This window comes from Mastomys coucha, unplaced genomic scaffold, assembly GCF_008632895.1.
Source record: "Mastomys coucha isolate ucsf_1 unplaced genomic scaffold, UCSF_Mcou_1 pScaffold5, whole genome shotgun sequence".
Lineage (NCBI taxonomy): Eukaryota > Metazoa > Chordata > Mammalia > Rodentia > Muridae > Mastomys > Mastomys coucha.
In genome coordinates, this window is record NW_022196911.1 from 118,156,731 (window position 1) to 118,179,819 (window position 23,089).

General features: G+C 44.0%; 1 protein-coding gene across 1 annotated transcript in view; it reads left to right on the top strand.

The window, feature by feature from the left end:
• The window catches only part of Tbcd (tubulin folding cofactor D), a 170,902-nt gene that overhangs the window by 139,057 nt on the left and 8,756 nt on the right, over positions 1-23,089 (top strand). The window contains exons 24-34 of the mRNA XM_031352599.1: positions 6,627-6,689; positions 7,471-7,547; positions 8,970-9,051; positions 11,053-11,171; positions 13,182-13,273; positions 13,971-14,111; positions 18,876-18,959; positions 19,871-20,029; positions 20,103-20,241; positions 20,483-20,604; positions 22,063-22,140. Coding sequence (XP_031208459.1) covers positions 6,627-6,689; positions 7,471-7,547; positions 8,970-9,051; positions 11,053-11,171; positions 13,182-13,273; positions 13,971-14,111; positions 18,876-18,959; positions 19,871-20,029; positions 20,103-20,241; positions 20,483-20,604; positions 22,063-22,140 — 1,156 coding nt within the window. The remainder of the gene's footprint in view (positions 1-6,626; positions 6,690-7,470; positions 7,548-8,969; positions 9,052-11,052; positions 11,172-13,181; positions 13,274-13,970; positions 14,112-18,875; positions 18,960-19,870; positions 20,030-20,102; positions 20,242-20,482; positions 20,605-22,062; positions 22,141-23,089) is intronic.

Sequence of the window (23,089 nt, forward strand, 5' to 3'; positions counted from 1 at the left end):
TTACTTCCACATTGCTGTTATCACCAAAGGAAGTCAGGACTGGAACTCGAGCAGGTCAGGAAGCAGGAGCTGATGCAGAGGGCATGGAGAGATGCTCCTTGCTGGCTTGCTTCTCTTATAGAACCCAAGACTTCCAGTCCAGGGATGGCACCACCCACAAGGGGCAATTGAGAAAATGCCCCACAGCTGGATCTCATGGAGGCACTTCCCCAACTGAAACTCCCTTCTCTGTGATAACTCCAGCCTGTGTCAAGTTGACACACAAAACCAGCCAGTACAGGCTCTGATTTGTCTTACATGCCACAGAACTGGTAGCTGTGGGTGGGCATAGGGTTATATCAGCTGCAGATTTTTTCTTTATAGTAAGTACTGTAGAGCAAGAAATGGATTTTCAGATCATATGTTAATGTCCACAGGGGTCTTACAGCATAATCAGATGAATATTCCTAATTAGTTGAATGTGATAGAAAACTCAGGTTCTTGCTGGCTTGTCTGGGTCTCAAGTTGGGCCAGAAATTGGTTGGCCATTCCATCAATTTCTGCTCCATTTTTAATCCCTGCACATCTTGTACACAGGACAAATTTTGGGTCAAAGGCTTTGTGATTGGGGTTGTATCCCCATCCCTCTACTAGAAGTCTTGCCTGGCTACAGCAGATGAAAGTTTCAGGTTCCATATCACCCATTGATATGGGTTCCATCTAGAAGCCTTACCTAGAGTTACCCCACAGATTCCTGGGAGTTTCCACTATCCCAGGTTTCTAGAGAAATCCCAGAGATTCCCTATCACCACCACCAGCACCGATTCTAGTTCTCTCTCCCTCCGTCTTCCCTATACTTGATCCCTCCTGTCCTCCTTCTCCCCCTCCCCCTCCCAGTTCCTTCCCTCCACTCCCAATGTCTATTCTATTTCGCCTTCTGCATGAAATTCAGGAATTCCCCCTAAGGCCCTCCATGTTGTTAAGCTTCTTTGGGTCTATGGTTACCCTGTAGTTTATGACTAACATCCACTTATAAGTGAGAACAGAACATGTTTGTCTTTCTGGGTCCCAGTTTGTCTTTCTGGGTCCCAGTTCCTCACTCAGGGTGATCTTTTCTAGTTCCACCCATTTGCCTGTAAATTTCACAATGCCATTGTTTTTAATAGCTGAGTAAGATTCCATTGTATAAACATACCATATTTTCTTTATTCTCAGTTGAGGGACATCTGGGTTGTTTCCAATTTCTGGCTATTACCAGTAAAGCTTCTATGTCCATAGTTGAGCAAGTATCCTGGTGGTTTGGTGGAATATCTTTTGGGCATATGCCCAGGAGTAGTATAGCTGGGACTTGAGATAGAACTATTCCCAATTTTTTTAGAAACTACCAAATTGATTTCCAGAGTAGAAATTAACTGTACTAGTTTGCACTCCCACCGGCAATGGAGGAGTGTTCCATTGCTCCACATCATCGCCAGCATGTGCTGTCTCTTGAGTTTTTGAACTTACCCATTCTGATGGGTGTAAAATGGACTGTCAGAGTCATTTTGATTTTCATTTCCTTAGTGACTAAGAATATTAAACTTTTAAGTGCTTCTCAACCATTACAGATTCCTCTGTTAGGAATTCTGTTTAGATCTGTACCCCATTTTTTAAAATTGGGTTATTTGGTTTGTTGATGTCTAATTACTTGAGTTCTTTATATATTTTGGATATTGCCCCTCTGTCGGATAGAGGGTTGGTGAAGAGCTCTTCCCAGCCTGTAGCTGCCATTTTGTCCTTTTGACGGTCCTTTGCCTTACAGAAGTTTTTCAGTTTTATCAGGTTCCAGTTATTAATTGTTGATTTTAGTGCCTGAACCGTTGGTGTTCTGTTCAGGATGATGTCTCCTGTGCCAGTGAGTTCAAGGCTTCCATGTTTTCTTTTCTATCAGACTTAGTGTATACAGTTTTATGTTGAGACCTTTGATTTACTTGGAGTTGAGTTTTGTGCCATGTGATAGCTAAGGATCTATTTGCATTGTGGAAACATGCAGACATCCAGTCAGACTATCAACATTTGTTGAAGAGGCTTTCTTTTTTCTATTGTATAGTTTTGGCTTCTTTGTCAAATATCAAGTGTCCGTAGTTCTTTTATTGTGCAGGATTGTTTTAGCTATCCTGGATTTTTTTGCTTTTCCATATGAAGCTGAAAATTGCCCTTTCAAGGTTTATAAAGAATTGTGTTGGAATTTTTATGGGAGTTGCATTGAATCTGTAGATTGCTTTTTGTTAAGATGGACATTTTTACTATGTTAACTCTACCAATCCATGAGCATAGGAGATCTTTCCATCTTCTGATATCTCCTTTAGTTTCTTTCTTCAAAGACTTGAAGTTCTTATTATACAGGTCTTTCACTTGTTTGATTAGAGTTACACCAAGACATTTTATATTTGTGGCTATCATGAAGGGTGTTGTTTCCCTAATTTCTTTCTTAGCCTGTTTATTGTTTATATTAAGGAGGAGTACTGACTCTGTTTTTTTGAGTTAATTTTGTATCCAGCACCTTGCTGAAGGTGTTTATTAGTTGCAGGCGTTCTCTGGTAGAATTTTTGAAGTCATTTATTTATTTATTTACTAACATCATCTGAGACTAGATATACTTTGAGTTCTTCCTTTCCAGTTTGTTTTCCCTTGATCTCTGTTAGTTGTTTTACTGCTTTAGCTAAACCTTCAAGTACTGTATTGAATGGATGTGGAGAGAGTAGACAGCCTTGTCTTGTTCTTGATTTTAGTGGAATTGCTTTAAGTTTCTCTCCATTTAATTTAATTTTGGCTATTGGCTTTCTGTATATTTCCTTTTTTGTGTTATACCTAGTGCCTTGTATCCCTGATCTCTTCAAGACTTATCATGAAGGGGTGTTGGATTTTGTCAAAGGCTTTTCAGCATCCAATGAAATGATATTGTGGGTTTTTTTTTTTTTTTCATTTGTTTGTATGGTGGATTACGTCGATGGATTTTTATACATGAACCATCCCTTCATCTCTGGGATGGAATGTGCTTGATCACGGTGGATGTTATTTTTCATATATTCTTGTATTCAGTTTGTAAGTACTTTATTGAGTATTTTTGCATGAAAGTTCATAAAGGAAATTGGTCTGTAATTCTTTTTCTTTGTTGAATCTTTGTGTAGTTTCAGTATGAGAGTGACTGTGGCCTCATACAATGAATTTGACCATGCTTCTTCTGTTTCTATTTTGTGGGATAATTTGAGGACTATTGTTATTAACTCTATTTTGAAAGTCTGGTAGAATTCTGCACTAAAACCATCTGGCCTTGGGCTTTTATTTTTATTTTTTTATTTTATTTTATTTTTTTGGTTGGTAGATTTTTAATGACTGCTTATATTTCCCTAGGGGTTATAGGTCTATTTAAATTGTTAAATTGTTTACCTGACCTTGATTTAACTTTAGTAAGTGATTTCTATCAAGAAATTTGCCCATTTTGTTTAGATTTTCCAGTTTTGTGGAGTATAGATTTTTTTAAGTAAGACCTACTGATTCTTTGGATTTTCTCAGTATCTGTTATGTCTCCCTTTTCATTTTTGATTTTGTTACTTTTGATATTCTCTCTTTGCCTTTTAGTTAGTTTGGCTAAGGGTCTGTCTATCTTGTTGAATTTTCTCAAAGAACCAACTCTTGGCTTCTTTGATTCTTTGTATTGTTTTCTTTGTTTCTAGTTTATTGATTTCAGCCCTGGGTTTGACTATTTCATGCTGTCTATTCCTTTCAGGTATGTTTGCTTTTTTCTTCTCTAGAGCTTTCAGGTATGCTGTTAAGTTGCTAATATGAGATCTCACTAATTTTTTTATGAAGGTACATAGTGCTATAAACTTTCCTCTATGTTTTGTATTCATTTTTTTAAAAAATTTCTTTCTTTCTTTCTTCCTTGACCCAGTGGTCATTGAGTAGAGAGTTGTTTGGTTTTTCTGAGTTTGTAGGCTTTCTGCTGTTTCCGTTGTTCTTAGAGTCCACCTTTAATCCATGGTGGTCTGATTACATACAGGGAGTTATTTCAGTTTTCTTTGTATCTGTTGAGACTTGCTTTTGGACTGAGTTTTGGAAGAAGAAATATACTTGGTAGTGGACTTATGAAAAGGGTGTCTATTGGAATTATCATAGTCTCATGTATCTGTACTGTGAGGTGTGCCCGTCAAATGTAACAAGATGAGTGGCCATCAGCAGAATATTATAAGCACGTATTTGCTTTACATTTTTATGTAGTTTTTGAATAATACAAATTATTCAGAAGAAAACCACTAAGTGTATTTCCATTTTAGTGTAGTACATGTGAAGAGACCAGCTGGGCTGTTGTAGCAGTGTGAGGAGGAGGAGGGTAAGCAGGCATTGACAGACAGGGATCAGGGATGAGGTGAGGGTCCTGAGCCATCACTCTGGGAAGCAGGTGTGAAGGACCCAAGTGGTCATTCTGGGGGAGTCTCAGGGAGGGCCCAAGTGATGACATCCAGGTGTGAGAAGGCACCAGTGATTGTGAGGACAGCCCAAGGAGTCACCATGGTATAAGGAGTGGAGCTGGCTGTGCCTACTTGTGTCACCTATGTCTGTCCCTGGTCCTGTTCTTACAATAGAGGCTTTATCACTTAGCACCATACTTCAGGGAGTTTGTCCCTGGTCCTGTTGACTGGTGTGAGATTCTAGGCTATAAATAAAAGATACACACTTAAAATTCTCTTTTTGCATTGCTGTATGATGTCATGTATGTGAAAAGCAAGTGGGGATAGGAGCACAAGGGAGAGGCAGGCGTGAGCATCTCAAGTTGGGTGGTGCCCAGGTAGGCTATATCCATCAGAGCTCCTTACATGTACAGCTCCTCCTCTGCCGAAACAGGTGTTCAGATGTTACTGCATTTGACCCACTGCCTTAAGTTGTCTTCTCTATGTGATTTAATGACATGCCAGCCTGTTATGTTCCTACCCATGGATACAGTCATTATTTTATTATGTCACAAATCAAACAGCAGCACTAATAGATGACTAGCATTCACCAGAACTCTATCCAGACCCACCTTTGAGGGCAGTGGGCTTTACCAATCTGATTCTTAGGAACTGCATTGTGTTCCTGTAAAGATCTTGTGCCTTATATCTGTTATATCCCAAGAAATTCTCTTGCCCTATACCCATGGATTCCAAGTGCTTACCTGCCCTACACCTATGAATCTCTGGTGCTTGCCTGCCCTGTATTTCTGAACCCCAGGTACTCACCTATCCTACACTGGTGTAACCCAAGTGCTCACTTCCCTTTTACCTGTGGCCTCAAGATGCCCCCCACCCAACACTTATGGAACCTGCCTACTTGCCCTCTATTTATAAACCCCAGTTACTCACCTGTCCTATGCCTATGTGCCTCTAGGTGTTCATCCAAGACCTCTTACTATACAGCCATTTGAGACTTTGTTCCTTGGGGAATATATATTTGGGTCCAGGACAGCCATTGCTTCCTAAGTGGCTAATTTTGTTTGTTTTGTTGTGGTTGTCATTTTGTGAGACAAGACTGACCTCAGGGCCTACATCACTGAACTGTTTTCATTGCTATTACAAAATATCAGAAAAAGCAGAAAAATACCAGAAAGGCTTATTTTGGCTTGTAGTTTGATGGAACAATCCTGTTGCATGTATTTTTAGAAACAGGCTTTTCCCAGCACCATGGATGCACTACCAGCCCACTCCTGGTTCCCTTTTGTTCCACCTGACTTAGCTGGATCTGTGCTGCCCGCACTGCAGCTTCTCTTTCCTACCTGCCTTATGCTCTGGGAGTCCAGCTCCTTTCAAACATACCTGGCAACCCATCCTCAGCGGAGCCACAGGCCCTAGCTGCCCCAAGATCTTACATGATTATAAGCATGGCAGAAAAAAAAGCCCCTCTCTCATTCCCTGAATCTCTCTTTTTCTCCTGGGACCTGGAAGTCCCACCTGTACCTTCCGCCCAGTAATTGGCTCGGCCTTCTTTATTAACAAGTCAAGAACCAATTTGGGAACTATACCTTAATATCAACATCTCTCCTTACACAGACCCATCATGGCAGGGAAACTGAGGCAGTGAGAACAGCTGTAGTTGTAGCTGTAGGAATGTGAGGAGCTGGTTACCTAGCAGGTGCGATTAGGAAGTATAGAGATAGGATGATGTTAATGTTCCATCTTATTTGGTCATGGAGAGAAAACCATGCAATGGTGCTGCCCACATTCAGGGTAGGTCTTTTCTTCTCTGGGAAGCTTTTCTCGAAACTCTTAACAGACTAAATATAACCAAGTGATGGTCTAGTTTATTCCAGGGCCCAAGTGAGGCTAAGCTAAGCTGTAACTGACTTGAACTGACTTGAAGTGTTCTTCACCTTGCTTGGAAATCTTAAGTTCACACGTGTTCTTTAAGAGGGCTCCCCAAGCTTCTGTGTTCAAGATAAGTCTGGAGTGTCTTCTTCTTAGTATCCATTGGGGGGGGGGGGCGGAAATAGCCTGGACTTGCTTATGGCCCAGCCAGCATAAGAGGTGGGAGGGAAACTTAGGTGCTGGCCATGCACTCTTTAAGATGTAGTAAGGTCAGCTATAAGAGTTGCTTTGGGAAAATAATGTGTTTTTTTTTTTCTTTTTCCATAGTGTGCGTCTTAATAGAGAACTTGTCATGTTCCAGAATGCCCTTTAAAGGTGACACCGTTATTGGTAGGTGCTTTCCTCAACAAAATAGATAACATTTCCTTACACTGCTATTCATGTTCAAAGTAAGAGATGAGCCTGCTGGGTGGGTGGATGATAGATTATAGTTTAAAGGATCACAGCATTGCTATTGTCTTGAAATTGCTGCAAATTCCTGACATCCTCTTCCAGAAAGGGCAGGGAGTCCTTCTGGGCTCCGTCATTGACTGTGGCTCTGCCTGTCACCACTGTACCCAATCCTGGGCATTCCTATCCCAGATAGATGAAAGTCTAGATGACCAGGTACTTATTTATTACCTAAACAGTCCTATTGCTATACAAAGGGCAGTCCTCCCCAGGCCTGCCTACCCTAGTCTAAAGTTACTAATTTTATTTAGCTGGAAAGATAAGGTATCTCAACTCATTTATTGGATGTAGTTGAGTTGAAGTTGTGTTTAAATTGTCAGGGATCAGAAGAGATTGAGGGGGAGAGAGAGAAAAAAAAAAGATCACTTGAAGTTTGCAAGTGTAAACAAAACACAAAGTTCCCAAACATGACGTGCAGGTCTTTGGTTTACATGGACTTGCATTTTTTCCACAGTGATGGTGGTATCAGGGTATTCGGGAGCTGACTTTTAGCAGCCTGGGGTGGCCTTCTTCCTGGAACTGGGGCCCTTGGGCTTTTGTATAGTCAGAAGAATGATCTCTCGAGAGAAGTCACTATCTGCTCTAAGAGTAAGCAGAGGATGCTTGCTCTCAGTGCCAGTGGAGCACCCTGACGTGGGCTGTTTCTTTGCTCTTTTGGCAGATGGTTGGCAGTGGCTGATAGATGACACTCTCAGGAGCCTTCACCTTGTTTCAAGCCATTCCAGACAACAGATCAAGGTGTGCTAAGCAAGATTTCTTTCCCCTGCCCAGAGAGTGTCCAGTGCCTATCTCAGCCACCCCTTCATGCACTAACCTGACAATACTGATGTTGTCCACAGTGCCTATCTCAGCCACCCCTTCATGCACTAACCTGACAACACTGATGTTGTCCAGTGCCTATCTCAGCCACCCCTTCATGCACTAACCTGACAGTTCTCAACACTATCATTGGGTCTGCAAGATATGCACAGGTAGGCTAGAATGACTAATGTAGGTCATTAGTACCCACAAACTTTATTCTTTCTTACTACACTTTCTGTCTTTATCAGAGTTTTTCCTCTATTTTGATAGTAATGGTTTGCTTAGGTCTTGCCTGAGTGCTGGTGAGGTTTGGAAGGTATTAACATGAAGATGAGGAAACACAAAAGAGACTGTGCTTAAGCAACTAGATGCTCAGCGCATGTCCATGCCTCGGGGTCAGGTGGCCTTGCAGAAGCAGAGCTGTGACATGTGACACACTTTTAGGCGCTAAGCTATGATTGTTGATGTTTTGGAAAGGCAGTGATGTGCCAGGTGAGGAGTGGAAGCACATTTATGCTTACATGAGCCCTGCCAACCTATGTTCCCTTCTGTGTTGTTTCTTAGGCAACATTATCATTCTGTGGAAATCTGGAATTGTGGTAGTTTTTCTGGTTAAATTCGTAGGCCTCATGGTTGATGTCTCAGAATTTTCTTTTAAAACACTATGTATAATCAAGAATTATGATATTCTTTGCTGCTTGATTAGTACATGTAGCATCTGTGTGGTATATTGAGGGATCTCCCCGTACTGATCTTCACTCTGTCCCTCCTCAGTTCCTTTCTCCTTAGTTTTGGGAAGAGGTTGAATGGAAGGCTTGAATTGAGTTGGAGCCATCTACTGTAGACTGTGGAGGTCGGATCCAAGGATATGCCACCCAACCCCCTATTCTGTGTGACACTGCATCTAGCTTACTAGTTACTAGGCTGAGCTTGGTTCCAGACTCTGTGTTCTGCATACCCTCCTGTTTGAGATGCCGATAAGCCCTTGCATTCTGTAAACCAGGTTCTACCAGTACTGTTTTGGGCTCTTGTCCACACAAAGAACACACTCCATTCCCACATTTCCTTCTCCTGGGAAGGGAAAAAATGTTTTCTTTTATATTAACCGTGCCATTTGAGAGTACACAGAAATTGTTCTGTATGGAAGAAGTAAAGAGTTTTTACTTTCAGTTTACTGTTGCACAGAATTTAAAGTGATTGATACCTTTGACAGGTGCTGACAAGCCAAGCCAGAGTGTGACAATGACATACTTTGATTTTTTTAACATACACACTGTGCTCTATTGCAGTGACCCAGTCATCTGTGCCTGAGGACTTCTTGGACATAGCCACTCTCACTCATGTCTTCTTCTGTTTTAGGAGGTGGCTGTCTCTGCCCTGGCTGCCCTCTGCAGTGAATACTACATGAAGGAGCCTGGGGAGGCAGGCTCCTCCATTGCAAGTGAGTGAGCTGTATGTTGGGCCTAAAGCGGGGTGAAGCCCAGGAGGCTTGGGCTGGGTTGGCCTGAGTAACAACCCTTTCTGGTCACCTTTCTGGAGTTAATCTCTTAGGACCCACCCAGCTCATGCCAGGCGACTGGGCTACAGGAAGGAGGGAGAAGTCTCAGTTACACAGTAGCTTTCATATAGCTCCCCCTGAGCCACTTGGGTTCAGAACATGTCCTTAGATCTATCCAGACAGCATAGCTCCCTTAGGAAGCATCTTATTCTCTGAACAGGGAGCGTCACTGGGGCATGACCTCCTAGAGACTCTGCATAAAAGTCCCTTGTCCAATAATTTACATTTGCTTTTTGTGTAAATCTTTGCAAAATATAAAAATATACTGGAGTTTGATCTTCTGGCAGCTACTTTTTGTGTGTGGTGTATCTATCAGTGTGTTCATGTTTGTGCACATTGAGGTCAGAAGTTGGTGGTTGGTGCTGGGTATCTTCAGTTTTTTTTGTTTTTGTTTGTTTTGTTTTTTTGTTTTTCTTTTTTTTTGAGATGAGGTCTTTCACTGAACCTGGGGCTCACCGCTTATGCTGGCCAGTGAGACCCAGAAATCCTCTTGTCTGCCTTCCCTGTACAGGGATTATAGACATATGCTACTGTGCCTAGCTATTTTGCATATTGAAGATTTAAACCCAGGTCCTCATGCTTAGACAGTGAGCACTTTACTGACAGAGCCATCTTCCCAGCTCCCTGGCAGACTTTTTCCCTGTTTTCTTTTCTTTTGTTTTTTTTAATCTTAATTTTTTATTTTAAATGTATGTGTCTTTTACCTGTGTATCACTTGTGTGACTGATACCTATAGGGGCCAGAAGAGGGTGTCAGCTTTCCTGGAAACTGAGTTAAAGATGGTTGTGACCTGATGGCAGACTTGAATCTAGTCATTTTTACAGTATTTATTAACCACGGGCAACTTTATGCATTGATAGTAACATATTTGATTATATGTAGTCTATATTTTAAAAGTAGAGCAATAATGTCACATTGTACTTTTAGAACAAAGTACCATGTCATATCTGTTGACAATAAATGGTGTCCCCATTGGTGCATTGAAACATGAATAGACTAAAAAGAGTCACATACATTCCTCCCCCTGCCCCCCCGCCATGGCTACTGAAGTGAATCGAGAGTGTTATACTTTTCTGCCCTCACATTTGAGGATGGTTAAGAGTATATTTCTGGGTTTCAGTGAATGGGTCCTAGTAGCCATCGATGGCCAAAGTCTGACTGGCAGGATGCAGGAATGGTATCCGCCTCCTTGCCACCTTCCTGAGCTACATTGTAAAAGAGCAGAACTGGCTAGTCAGTTTTAAAATTCTTCCCCTCACCCTGCTCTGACCCCCTAGGCTCATCAGTTTCTGTTTCTCCCTTGAGATCTTTGATCCTGTCACTGCTGCACTAATAGCTCTGTGTGCTTGATCAGCATTGCCATTGTGCTCTGAGTGTCCCAGAGCTTTACTCTCAGCGTGGAACTGTAGTCACACCTTTGTTAGTGGATTCTTGTTATTAGGATGTTGTGTTTATCATAAACATTTATGCTCTTAATAAGTAAAGGTGAGAGTTCTGAATGTGTTTTCTATTCTCAAATTTATTTCCCTAATAATGAAGCCATGTAGTTTAAATTCCCTACAAAAGCTGGGTTTGGTAGTGCATGTCTGTAATCCCAGCTGAGCTATTGTAGCTTTCAATCCATGGGGAGCCCAGAGCATTGGGAATTCAAGAACAGCTTGGTTTAAATAGAGACTTTGTCGCAAACAAACAAATATAAACACAAAGGAAAAAAACCTTAAGGAAACCTTAAAACCAACTTCTGCAATTTTTCTTGTATCTTATGTATTACTTTGAAGGTATGTCTGCATCAGAGCATTGTCCTGGCTTACCTGATGCATCTAACTTGTATTTCTAAGGGATCCGTGAGGCAGCGGCCACTTCTGAACACTTCTTTCTTTTCAGAGGAGCTGATTCCACAGTACCTTGCTGAGCTCCAGAGCCCAGAGGAGATGGCCCGTTGTGGCTTTTCCTCAGCCTTGGGTGCCCTCCCAGGTTTCGTTCTCAAAGGCCATCTGCAGCAGGTGAGGGTGCCAACAGCTCCACAGGGGCACGGATGTGAAGGGCTGGCAACATCTGCACACCTTCAGTGGGGAAGGAATTCCTGGAGGGATTACATGGCCATGCAAGGCAGAGCCTATTGGACCTTGACTCCAGTAGGTAGGCTCCCCTGCTCTTGTAAGACACACTTACAGAGTTGTACACAAGTCTGTAGGATGGGCAGGCACTGTCTGAAGAAACTGGCTGTCTGGATAAGAAAACAGTAGCCTCTATGCAGTAGCTAGTGCCCCAAATGTACCTTTTAGGCTTATACCATCTCAATTTATTTCCCTAGTAAGAGCCATGCAGTTAACATTCCTTCTGAAGTCCCACATACCTTAGGTTACTATGTCCCACTGTGTTTGTAGTCATGGTGGGAGGTAGGCTGGGCATGGGTAAAGGCTGCCAGCCCATGTCTCAGCCTGGTGCCCTATGGCCTCTACCTGCCCCTCAGAGTATATCATGCATTATTGTTTTGCTGCCTTTTGGGACACTATTTGCCCTATCATGGTAGTAGCAAGCTGGAAAGAGCAAGGTGGTTCATGCTCTGCCCTATGAGGTGCCAAGTGGACCTCTCAGCTTTACCAGGCCCCTCATCTAGCCCCTTCACATTTCCTCTGCTGGACCCACCATTGCGAGGCTGCTCATTTCTTACATTTAAGTTGTCATCCCAGGTGATACATGGAGTGCCCTCTGCCTCCTTCAGTATCCTTTTCTCATGTTGTCTCATCTGCTCTCTCCCCTGTATCTCCTGCCCTGTGTAAGCTCTGGACATAGTTCCAGCCTGGTTCTGGAGACTTTCCACACTTAGCTAGTCCATTAAGCTCATCCATCTTCCCCTCTGAGTTGAAACACCAGGCTTGGTCCTGCCAACTCTCCCCAAGATCCTCTTGCTGTCTGTCCCGCTTGCCATACAAGCTGGGATACACTAAGACAAACTCTCTCTATTTGCTTCTATATAAACTGGTGCCCTTTCCTCCTGTGGGACCAGACAGCTTTTGATGGTGTGCCGATAAGCCTCTTTATCCTTGTACAAAAACTAGTATAGCTTTCATAATAACTGCCCTCACCCTGGGGTTTATCCATTTGAAATGTGGCTAAAAATGAAAGAGATTTTAGAATTGAGCTTGACAGCCCAAGAAATAATAGCAGGAGCTAGAGAGATGGCTCAGTGGTTAAGAGCACTGGCTGTCCTACCAGAGGTCTGAGCTCAGTTCCCAGTAACCACAGTGGCTCACAACCTTCTATAATGGGATCTGATGTCCTCTTCTCTCTGATGCCCTCTTCTGTCCTGAAGTCATACATGCAAATAGAATATTTATATGCATGCATGCATCTATAAATAGAAATAGTAGTCCTGGGCCTACACAGTAGCTCAGTGAATAATTCACTTGCTGGGCAAGCATAATGATCCAAGTTTGACCCTAGAACTCCTGTAAAGATAGAGAGAACCAATTCCACAAAGTTGTCCTCTAGCAACCTCCATATACAGGCTGTAGCACATTTGATTGTATAGACACACCAAACACACACACATACACACACACACACACACACACAGGTGGGTAGATATATAAGTATTTTTGCTCATTTGTTGTTGTTGGGATCCAGAATACCAACTGTTCCCTCTACAAGATGGAAACAATTGACAGGAAGATCTTGTAGGGATGAGGTCTGATCCATGGCAGTCACTGGAGTTTGGGTGAAGCCAAGAGGAAGCTGTGGGATAATGTCTTCATTAAGTCCTTCCAGAGGCTGAAACAGGGCATGTTGTCTTGTGTGGGAAGTGGCTCCTGTGAGCTGCCTAGCAAGCCCCACCATGGCTACTGTGTCCTGTGGCTCCAGAGCTGTGTTGATAGCCATACTTGATGGTACACATTCACAGCACTGAGGATGGTGAGACAGGATTTTCAGGTTCAAGGCCAGACTGGGCTACTTGCTACAACTGTCTAAAAAAATGTGTTTACTTTGTAGTTGATCCTTCTTGCCCTTAGGTTCTCTCAGGTCTGAGAAGAGTCACCTGTATTTCTCCTAATGATGTGAGCTTTGCTGAGGCCAGGAGAGACAGTTTGAAAGCAATCTCAAGGTGAGCCTGGCAGGTGGGCATCAACAGGCACCATGTAGATTGTCTATCAGGCTAACACAGAGCAGAAATGTAGAGGTGTTTTCAGAGCATTGCCAGGGAACATTTGCATCTTCACTTGAAAACCACCTCAGAGACCTAGAAGCTGTGGTTTGAGGCTAGCCCTGGCAACATTGAGGCTTTATATGAAACCAAACAGAAACAAACCAAGCCATCTTGTGGGCCTGGGAGCAGCACAGTGGCAGAGTTCTTGTTCAGCTTGTACAAGGCTATGGGTTCTTTCACAGTACTGCTAAATAAATAAAGTGGATGAAGACTTGAGTTCAGACATTCAACAATGACTGAATCTTGTGTCTTAGTGACTTCTGTGTGTAGATGCAGTGTAAAGGGCCATGTGTGCCTCTGTTAGCTCCCCGTGGTCCTTCCTGTAAGCCCATTTACTTCTCTGAGTTCTCATAGCAGCATTAACTATTTTCATCAGGGTGGAAGAAAGAGCCAGTTACCTTGCAGACTGGGGGTGGTGAAGGTGACTTCACAGTGAGCACCATTCTGCACCTGCAGTGGGATGGGTGCTCTCCCCCCTGCCCACCACGTGTGCCTCCGAGGCTTTTCCGACATGCTGAATGTTCCCCTCAGTAAGATACTTGAGGTCATTGTAATGTGAAAGATGAGCTCACAGACATGCATATTTTTATTTCAGAATTTGCCAGACAGTTGGTGTGAACATACAGGGACCTCCAGATGAAGTCATATGCAAAGAGAACATCTCTGAGGTTTATGCTGCATTGCTGGGCTGCATGAACGATTATACCACAGACAGCAGAGGGGATGTGGGAGCCCGGTAAGGACAGTGTTTGTAGTATGACTCCCTTGCTGCCTCATAAATGCTCTGGAGGGTGAGGGGAGGCATGGCATCTCTTGGTACTCAGGACAATAGGCATTAAGTCATTGTAGAAACTCTCATAGCCGCTGTCTACACTCACATCTCAGGTGAGAAGCAATGAGCTTGTGCTTTCCGGTTGTGCTGCTCAGGCATCCATAGTCCTTTGAGTCTGCCTGATTGTCTTCTTTCTCCTCCTGTAGGGCAAGGTTCTTGCCTAGGTTGCAGAAACACTTTGTGAGGTAGAGAGCAAGGCTAATGCTGCTGTTGTCAGTTAACAGCTGTGCCAAGTGCCTCACACTCTCTCCTGCTGGCTATACACACTGTTGTGAAGAGTTCAGAAGGAGTTTATGGAAGATGCTGTCTTGATCGATGTGATCAAACATGGAGAGAGTGTGTACCCCTTGCATACAATGCACCAGACTTTATTTTTTGACATGTTCTTCCTGCCTCTTCATTTTCCCTTCCTCTCATATTCTGGGTGCCAGCCATTGTTTCTTTTTATATCTCTTTACCTAGTGGTTACCCCACTCTACAGATCACTTTGAAGATCCTCCATGTCCTCACGTTCCAGAAACTCAAGCACTTGTAACATGTCAAACAGGTCCTGAAGGTCTTGTCATTTTGTACACTTTTTGTTATTCTTTCTCTTTGGTTGTATATATGTTAGTCAGTCTATGTTCTGCTCATTGACGCTCCCTTTACTTATTTTCTACTATGAATCTCGTTTTATAGTTTTAATTTCATGTAACATTGGTCATTAATTTACATTTGCACTGGGTCTTTCCAGTGTCTGTTTGCTGGCATTTCCTATAGTCTCCTTATTGTAAGTATGTTTTCCTCCACCCTAGGACATCTCCCTTCAGGTCCATCAGCTTTCATGGATTGAGTTGTCTGGATATAGCTGTATAGACACAGGAAGGGCTTCCCTGTGGCTGACCTCAGTCTTTTTTTTTTTTTTCTAACCTCAGTCTTATCAGAGCCTGGTAAATAGAGGCTTTGAGGGGCCCCATGGCCATTTCCAACCTTGCCAAGATCTCCCCCAACACAGCTGAAAGGCTGTGCAGGCCCCAAAGCTGCAAGGGATCCCCACTTACCTGCTCTCTTGTAGTGTCCCTTTACAGACCCTTCTAGAATGTGCCACAGAATTAACACCAGTCAGTAGCCTAAGCTGGCATTGTGATCCCAACCCACTTGTGGCCAGTGACTTGGGTCTGTGATAGATATTGGCAGGTCCTAGACTTCTTTTCTGAGGCCCCTGAAGTCTCAAGAGACCTGGTTGACCTAGATTCCTTCTTGCAGTTCAAGACTGAAAAACTGTGAATGTTAAGTGGTTTTTCCATAGAAGATGTTAAACATATTTATCCAGTACAGGGCACTGAAGACAGACCAAAGAACCAATTCCACCTGAGTCTAGCTTACTCACAGGAGCACAGGTGGACTTAAAGGCAGCTGCATCACTGAGAAGCACTCCCTAGCAGGCAGAGGTGACAGATCACAAAAACTGCATCTCTGGAGACTTGTGCCCTACTTGTAGGCAGTTCTGCCAGCTGAAGGGTGTCATCTCCCCAGCAGTTTTTACTGCTTTTATACCTAACCTTGGGGAGCTTTCATCAGCTTCCTGAGTCTTAAGGTCCCCTCCTCTGCTTCAAAGCACTTTCACTTTGGACTAGTTACACAACAGTGTATTTCTTTGCAGTCTGCCTGGCCCTGGGACACCTTTCCAAGCAAAGCAGAAAGGGCCAGTGATAGGGTTCTTCCCCAGACCTTTGTTTGTTTTGTTTTTGTTTTTCCAAGACAGGGTTTCTCTGTCTGCTGGCTGGCCTTGAACTCAGAAATCCGCCTGCCTCTGCCAAGTGCTGGGATTAAAGGCATGTGCCACCACTGCCTGGCCCCAGACCTGATCCTTAGGACCTTATCCTCTGCGGTATTTCTTCTGTCTTAACTCGCTCTGCAAAGGGTGGATCTCTACGATTCTGCTCCTGGGGGTACAGTGCAGAATTACCAGTAGTGAATGATTCAATTCCAGACACTTTTAAAAATATTTTTCTCTTATTTTTTGAGGTTATATTTACACCATGTCTCCTGTTTATTTCCTCTCTCTAAACTCCCATAGACTCCTTGTTCTTTCAGATTCAGGGCCTTCTTTTTCATTAGTTGTTATGTACCATGTATATATGTGTGTGTGTGTGTGTGTGTTTCTCCCACCCTCAGCATTCCTGCAGTTGCCTGCAGTTCTTTGTGTAGGCTTGAGGCCTCCTGGGCTTTGCCCACCCCAATCCACATAAGCATGTCTATTGTCTTTGTTCAGCTCAGCTTTAGGCAGTGATGTTGGTGAGATTTTATGATCTCACAGCAAAATCCCTGTTCCTCTGCTTCTCACAATGTTTCTGCCTCCTCTTCCATGATTCCTGATGCTTAGAGGCTCCACAGCTTTGCATTTTGAGAGAAGTTTCCTTGATGAGGGGTGAGAACTGCACTTATCTGTGGGTTTAAGGACCAATGTTTAGTAGTTAGGGATTGTGCTAGTATAGTGGCAGTTGTAGGTTCCCCTCCAGGATCCCTAACTTCACAAGCCTTGGATAGTTGGCTGGGCTTCCAGTATAAGACCTGATTTCCCTCTGAGCAGGTATTAAGTCCAATTAGAGGGCTTTTAGTTACACACACAGGAGGAGGAGGGTAAAAATCCAGTAAGGAGCCTGAAAAAGTCATGGAATTATACAGTGTTCCCTCCAAGAGCCAAAGACTATTTAATAAAAAAAGAAGCCCTCTTTTGAGTTGTTGGTCACAGTTGTTTAAGAAAGTCCTAAAATATTATCGGCTACTCCTATTGCCCTTGATTGCCCCACAGAGGTGGAAGGTTAGTCCCTATTGCTAAAGATATCATGAGTTTCAGACACTGGGCCCAGAGGCCTCTGAGCTGGAACGGACCTGAACGCCTCCTCCCTGAGGGCTAATTTCCATGGTACCAGAAGGCTCCATGCAGGCTTCAACGGGAGGGCAGTGACCAGCAGCTGCCCAGCTATGGTGCTTCTGAACCATAACAATCGACATGGCATGACAAGCCTCATGATCACATTAGTGCCACATATACCTTTTCGTTGTCTTAGTTCAACAGTATCTAGACCTTTCTCAGAGATTCCAGTTGTTTCTGAGATTCTGACCTTTTCATTTACTTTGCTCTATGTTCTTTATATTTTTCAGATACAGTTATTGTAAAGACTGCATATTTGGTCAATTTATTGTTGCTACTGCTATTTTAGTATTTGTTATCTTTTATTTACAATTTATTTATTTTTCAACTGAATTTCTTAAGTTATAGTTAAACTGCAGGGCTTTATATAGTTTTCTTTTAGCTGGTGGTGATAATAACCAGCCAAATACCACTGAGATCTACTGTTTTCACCTCCAGGTCACCGAGAGTGGAAGGGCTGTACAGAGAGGGGTTCCGGGTCTGTCCAAACTGAGTGGTATGGATTGGGCTCTGTGATGATGGCTTCATTGCCCTTGCTCCCAGGATTAAACAGTTTTGAGCATATCTGTCGGGTGTTTTTACCAAGAGGCCTTCTGAGGCTCAGGTCCCAGCTTTTCTTCCTATTCATGTGCTCAGCGAGTACAGCTTCTCCTTGTAGCTAGTTTCTGCTGTGTTATTTGGTGCTTCATCCTCTGTATCACAGCTTAAGAGGTGGCAGGCAACATGAAGGAGATACACAGATTACTCCCACAGTGTGTCTGTGTGTGCTTTGTAGTTGTGCACCAGTAGACCTTGGCACTTTTCAGACCTACCTGTGTCACTGGCACGCATCACAGGTGTGCACATGTGTCCCTTAGCATACTTTGCAATCTACCACCCTTTGTCCCCTGGCACTTTTTGCAGCTGTGATCCCATTTTTCCCCATCATGCTTTACAGATCTCTCTCCTCACATCCCCTGGCATCCACTGTAGATATGTAGCGGTAACCCTGCAGCACACTTTTCTCAGGCTTGCTTTGTGTCCAGTACCCTTATCTGACTTTGGGGAGTGTCCTGGAACCCTGGCCTGCACTTGTCTGTGAGTTCCTCCTCACAGCAGGAACCTGATGTAGACTCCATGGAGGGTTTGATTGAGGCAGCGATGACCCCAGACCCAAGAATTTGTATCTTCCTTTTCCTGACTCTGGCTGAATGCACCTGAAATCCAGTTTAAGTGGCTGCCTTTGCTCTGGAATTAGACAGTATTTTTTTTCTTTGATTCAAACATCTAGGATGGATGTGAGTGTTGGTTGTTCTGTTTGGTGAGAACCAGAAGTAGCAGCCTTGTGCTGAGAGACACTACAGGAGACCAGCTTCATATGGGAGGAGGCTGTGGGAAGGATCTGCTATTACAGTGTATGCACATGTCTTAGGCTTTGCTGAGACTTGTCCAGTCTGTCTTCAGGTGTTAAGAATGAATCCTTTTGCTTGACAGTATGAGAGAGAGCATGTCCTTCATTCCCCAGTCAAGGGATTTAAGTAAAGACTGATAGCTGCTGGCATTGGGTTTCTCTGATGGTTTACATTGTGCAGTTTCTGTAATCTCTGAAACTTTCCCTATGTTTGGGCCTTTTGGAGCTAAGCTTGTGTGTGGCCAGTGGGTGTCTCAAGACATTTTTTTTCCCTCATGAGCTGCTTGTAGGGTCTGGTTGGTGGAACCAGGGCTTGGAACCCCTGTCCTAGACTGACCTTCTCATGTCTCCTTATTCACAGGGTTCGTGAGGCTGCCATGACCAGCCTCATGGATTTGATGCTTTTGCTGGCACGGACAGAACCAGTGCTGATTGAGGCCCACATGTGAGTATCTGAAGCCAGCTGAGGCTGTCCTGGGGCCTTATGCCTTCTTGGACAAGCTTCTCTGACCCTTGTTCTGGTTCTCCAGAGTGTGTGGATCATGGCCAGGGTCCTCCATCTGACCCATGTCAGCATCCATAGCATACACATACTCTCCAACCCCGTACCAGGACTTCCTTTGATCTAGCCTGTTTGACAGTCAGCTTCAGAGGGTGAGGCTGCAGTGGTCTCTGAACTCAGGGTTTTGTAGCTGAGGTTCATGCCAAGATGGGCTACCATCATTTGATCCAGCCCCTGTGGGTTTCATTCTCCTCTGCCACACTGCTTGAGGCCCTAAGTTTGCTATCTTGTGTGTGCCATACTTTTTCAGCCTGGCTTCTTATCTTCCTCCCACTGACCTGCAATACTGTTGCTTCTCACTCTTGCCTCAATAGTACATTGACATTCACATGTGCCTGTCATGTGGCTCCTGAGATGTTGGGGTAGGCAAGGTGCAGTCATACCCATCCTGTGTTGGTTAGTTCTCTGTCAACTTGGCACAAACTAGAATTCCTTGGAAAGAGGGACTCAGTTCAGAAAATATGTCCATAAAATTGGCCTGTAGGCATTTTCTTGATTAATGATTTATACAGGAGGTTCCATTCCTGGGAAAGTAGTCTTGAGTTTTATAAGAAAGCAGGCTGAGCAAGCTAGTAAGCAGCATTCCTTCATGGCCTCTGCTTTAGTTCTGCCTCCTGACTTCCTTTAGTGACGGAGTGTGACCTAAGACCCTTTCCTACCCAAGTTGGTCATGATGTTTTATCACAACAATAAAAACCCTAACTAAGACAACCTGATGTAGCTTCAGCAGCTGCTGACAATAAGGTGACCACGTTTCCCCAGGCTGGCCTCATTCATGTGCCCTCTGTTTGCAGCTGTGAGCGTGTCATGTGTTGCATTGCCCAGCAGGCAAGTGAGAAGATTGATCGGTTCCGTGCTCATGCTGCTAGGGTGTTCCTGACTCTCTTGCACTCCGACAGCCCTCTCATTCCCCATGTTCCCCACCGCAAAGAACTGGAAAGTCTGTTTCCCAGGTACTGTCAGATACAGATCCCTTCAGAGCCCAGTCCCTCCAAGCATGGCTTTGAGGAAAGCACTTTCTTTCAGGTCTGATGTGGCTACTGTGAACTGGAATGCACCTTCCCAGGCCTTCCCTCTCATCACCCAGCTCTTGGGATTGCCTACCTATAGATACCATGTCCTGCTGGGGCTGGCTGTGTCTGTGGGTGGCTTGACAGAGTCTACGGTGAGGAGGCATCTGGTTGTGCAGAGCAGGGGACATGGGATTCTTTCCAGATTTTTCTGTCTTAGATGTGTGCGTTCCACATGTCCACTGTCTTATCAGTCTTATATCTGTAGGATCCTCATGTCTCTGTAGTTTGCAGTTGTATCTGTTTGGCCCCAGCCATTTACTGTCATTGTAGTAGCCCTGAGAGCCGAGGGAGAAGCCAGCCATGCTGAGCCACAATACTGCTTTTTGGGCACAGGTCAGACATTCTACACAGAGCCTCTTTGAGTACATGAAGGGGATTCAGAAGGATACTCCGGTCCTGGAGAGCTTCAGTGAGACCCTCCTAAAGGTCTTTGAAGACAACCTCTTGAACGACAGGTAAGTGGTATCTTCAGACAGGGTACTTGTGCCCTGATCCTATTTCCACAGAGCCCAGGTTTCCCTGGACACATTTGACATAATAGATGAGGAGTGGGTCCCAGCCAACTCCCAAGTTATAGCCCCAACATTCATCCTCTACAGACCCCAGGAATTCATCTCCTCTGGGCCTCGCTGGTCCCTAGGCCTGACAATCCCTTTCCCTTTCTTAGCCGAAAAATGACTTTTCTTTGTGTGGTGGAGATGCAGAATACCAAGTGAAGTGGAGTGAGATTCTAGTCTCTAGGAATATTTTCCATCTTTTCTTGTCTATAATAGCCCCATTGAGACATAAGAGACCTGAAAGACAACACATGAAGTATGTGCAGTGGTTCCTTGGGATGTATATTCCACAAATCCTTTCTTGTTCACCAAATTTCCCTCCTGCTCTCAGAGCCCTCCTAGCTGTTCACTTTGGCAGACAGGCAGCATAGTCACTTCTGTCTGTCCTTCTTGTTGCCTCTTGTGGGCAGAAAGTGACTCATTTGGGTATTTGCTGTTCCCTACCTTACAGACAGCTACAGTGGACATTCGGGGTTGAATCTCTATGGATGCACATTCTCTTTCCTTGGATACTCATTGAGTAATGGATAGCTGGGTCACATGGATTGCTTGTTAACTTCTGGAAAGCTCCATGGCTTACCAGCGTCAGTAGTCAGTCTCTCAGTTGCCCTCCTAGCGTCTGTTCATTGCCGTAGCTTGTTTAGGTAGGCTTTCCTTCTCACTGTTGTTTTAGGATGACTTCACTATATGGGGCAAGTCTGTCTCAGATTTGTAGTTTGAAGAATGCAGTTTCAGTGAGCAAATGCAGTTGCTGAGGAGTCTTTGCCTGATTTGGAGGTCCTAGAGAGCTCCTCTGGTGCTCTTCCAGAAGTTTCAGCTTTAGCTTCTATCAGCAGCCTTACAGTTTAAGGATACACAAAATGAACTCAAAACAGTTTAATTTTGCAAATGGTTGTCCAGATGTTCATACTGTCTGCTGGACTGTCCACTGCACTTGTTTTGCACCTTGTCAAAACTGTCAGGTGTACAGGTGAATGTTGGACTCTACCAGGCCATCTGACATATTTGCATCAGGAATCCTGTTCTTATCTCTGTTTTAGATAATTCCTGAGGGAAGCCACATTGTCTCCAGCTGTATCCTTACTTTCCATAGTCATTTGGCATTCTTGTAAGCATCATAATGCTGGTGTGTCTGATTCTAGGAATTTGACAAGACTGTCTTGACTCTTACCCCATCTAGGAAGAGCTATCATGGTGTTAGAGCTTTTTGTTGTTGTCACTGTTGTTAGGTTTTTTTTTTTTTTTGGTTTGTTTTTTGTTCTTAACTTGTCAGGGGCACGTCCCTGTTTCTCACATGGGTGTCTCTTGGTTCTTGGGTGTTTTTGTGGGTCTCATGTTTGTTTATCTCCTCCTCAGAGTGTCTGTATCGCTGCTGAAAATGCTGGACCAGCTGTTGGCCAATGGGTGCTTTGACATCTTTACTGCCGAGGAGAAGTAAGTATCTGCTTGCTTAGTGCTCCCTGTCCGAGAAAGCCTAATTCCCCAAATTTTAAAAAAAATTTATTTATTGATTGATTTGGCGTCTCACTGTATTGCTCAGACTGGCTCCAAACTCATGATCCTGCCCCCTTAGCCTTTCAAGTGCATACAAATCTTTGGCCACCAAATATGGCTGTTATTTTAAAGACAGAACACTTGGATCAGGATCTCAGAACTCAGAAGAAGACAATGCAAACTCAGGCAGCAGACATCAGGATGGGGTGAAGTAGGGCCCTTCTCTCCAGGTGGGAAAGTAGACTTAGACAGGTGAGATGGCCACCTGGTAGGGCTAGCAGGCAGAGGTCTAGAAGCTGGACCTGAGATTTGATTAAGGCTGGATGGGAACAGGACGGGTACCATGTTAAGGAACCCAGGAGTATGCCTGTGCCCATCCCAGCTGCACAGAGGCTGTGGGGCACAAGGCACAGAGCAATTGCTTCCTACTTGTGTGGTTTGTGGTTCCTTGGCCTCCTGTTCAGAGGAGCAGACAGCCATGATCTCTCTGTGGAACCATCCTGGTGCCAGGTTGGCTTCCTGACTGAGTGATAGATACCATCTTGGTGATTTTTGCTTCTATGAATGCCTCATGGTCTTCACTGAATTCTCTCTTGGTTTGGACAGCTTTGTATTTCATGAAGATGTCTGAGCATCTACTGTTACTTGGGAACTGGTGGTATTGTATTTTGTTTTATAATAACTGGTGGATTCAAATCAACAGGATTTCAGTTGATCTCCTCTCCCTTTTGAGCCTTTGCTCACTTCTGTCTATCTTCTGCCCCATAGGAGGATCTATACCCAGTTTTCATGTAATCTTTTCTTGTGTTTTGGTTTGGTTTTCTTCCTTGACCTTGAGCTATGTCTTTTTTTTTTCTTTTATTAGATATTTTCTTTATTTACATGTCAT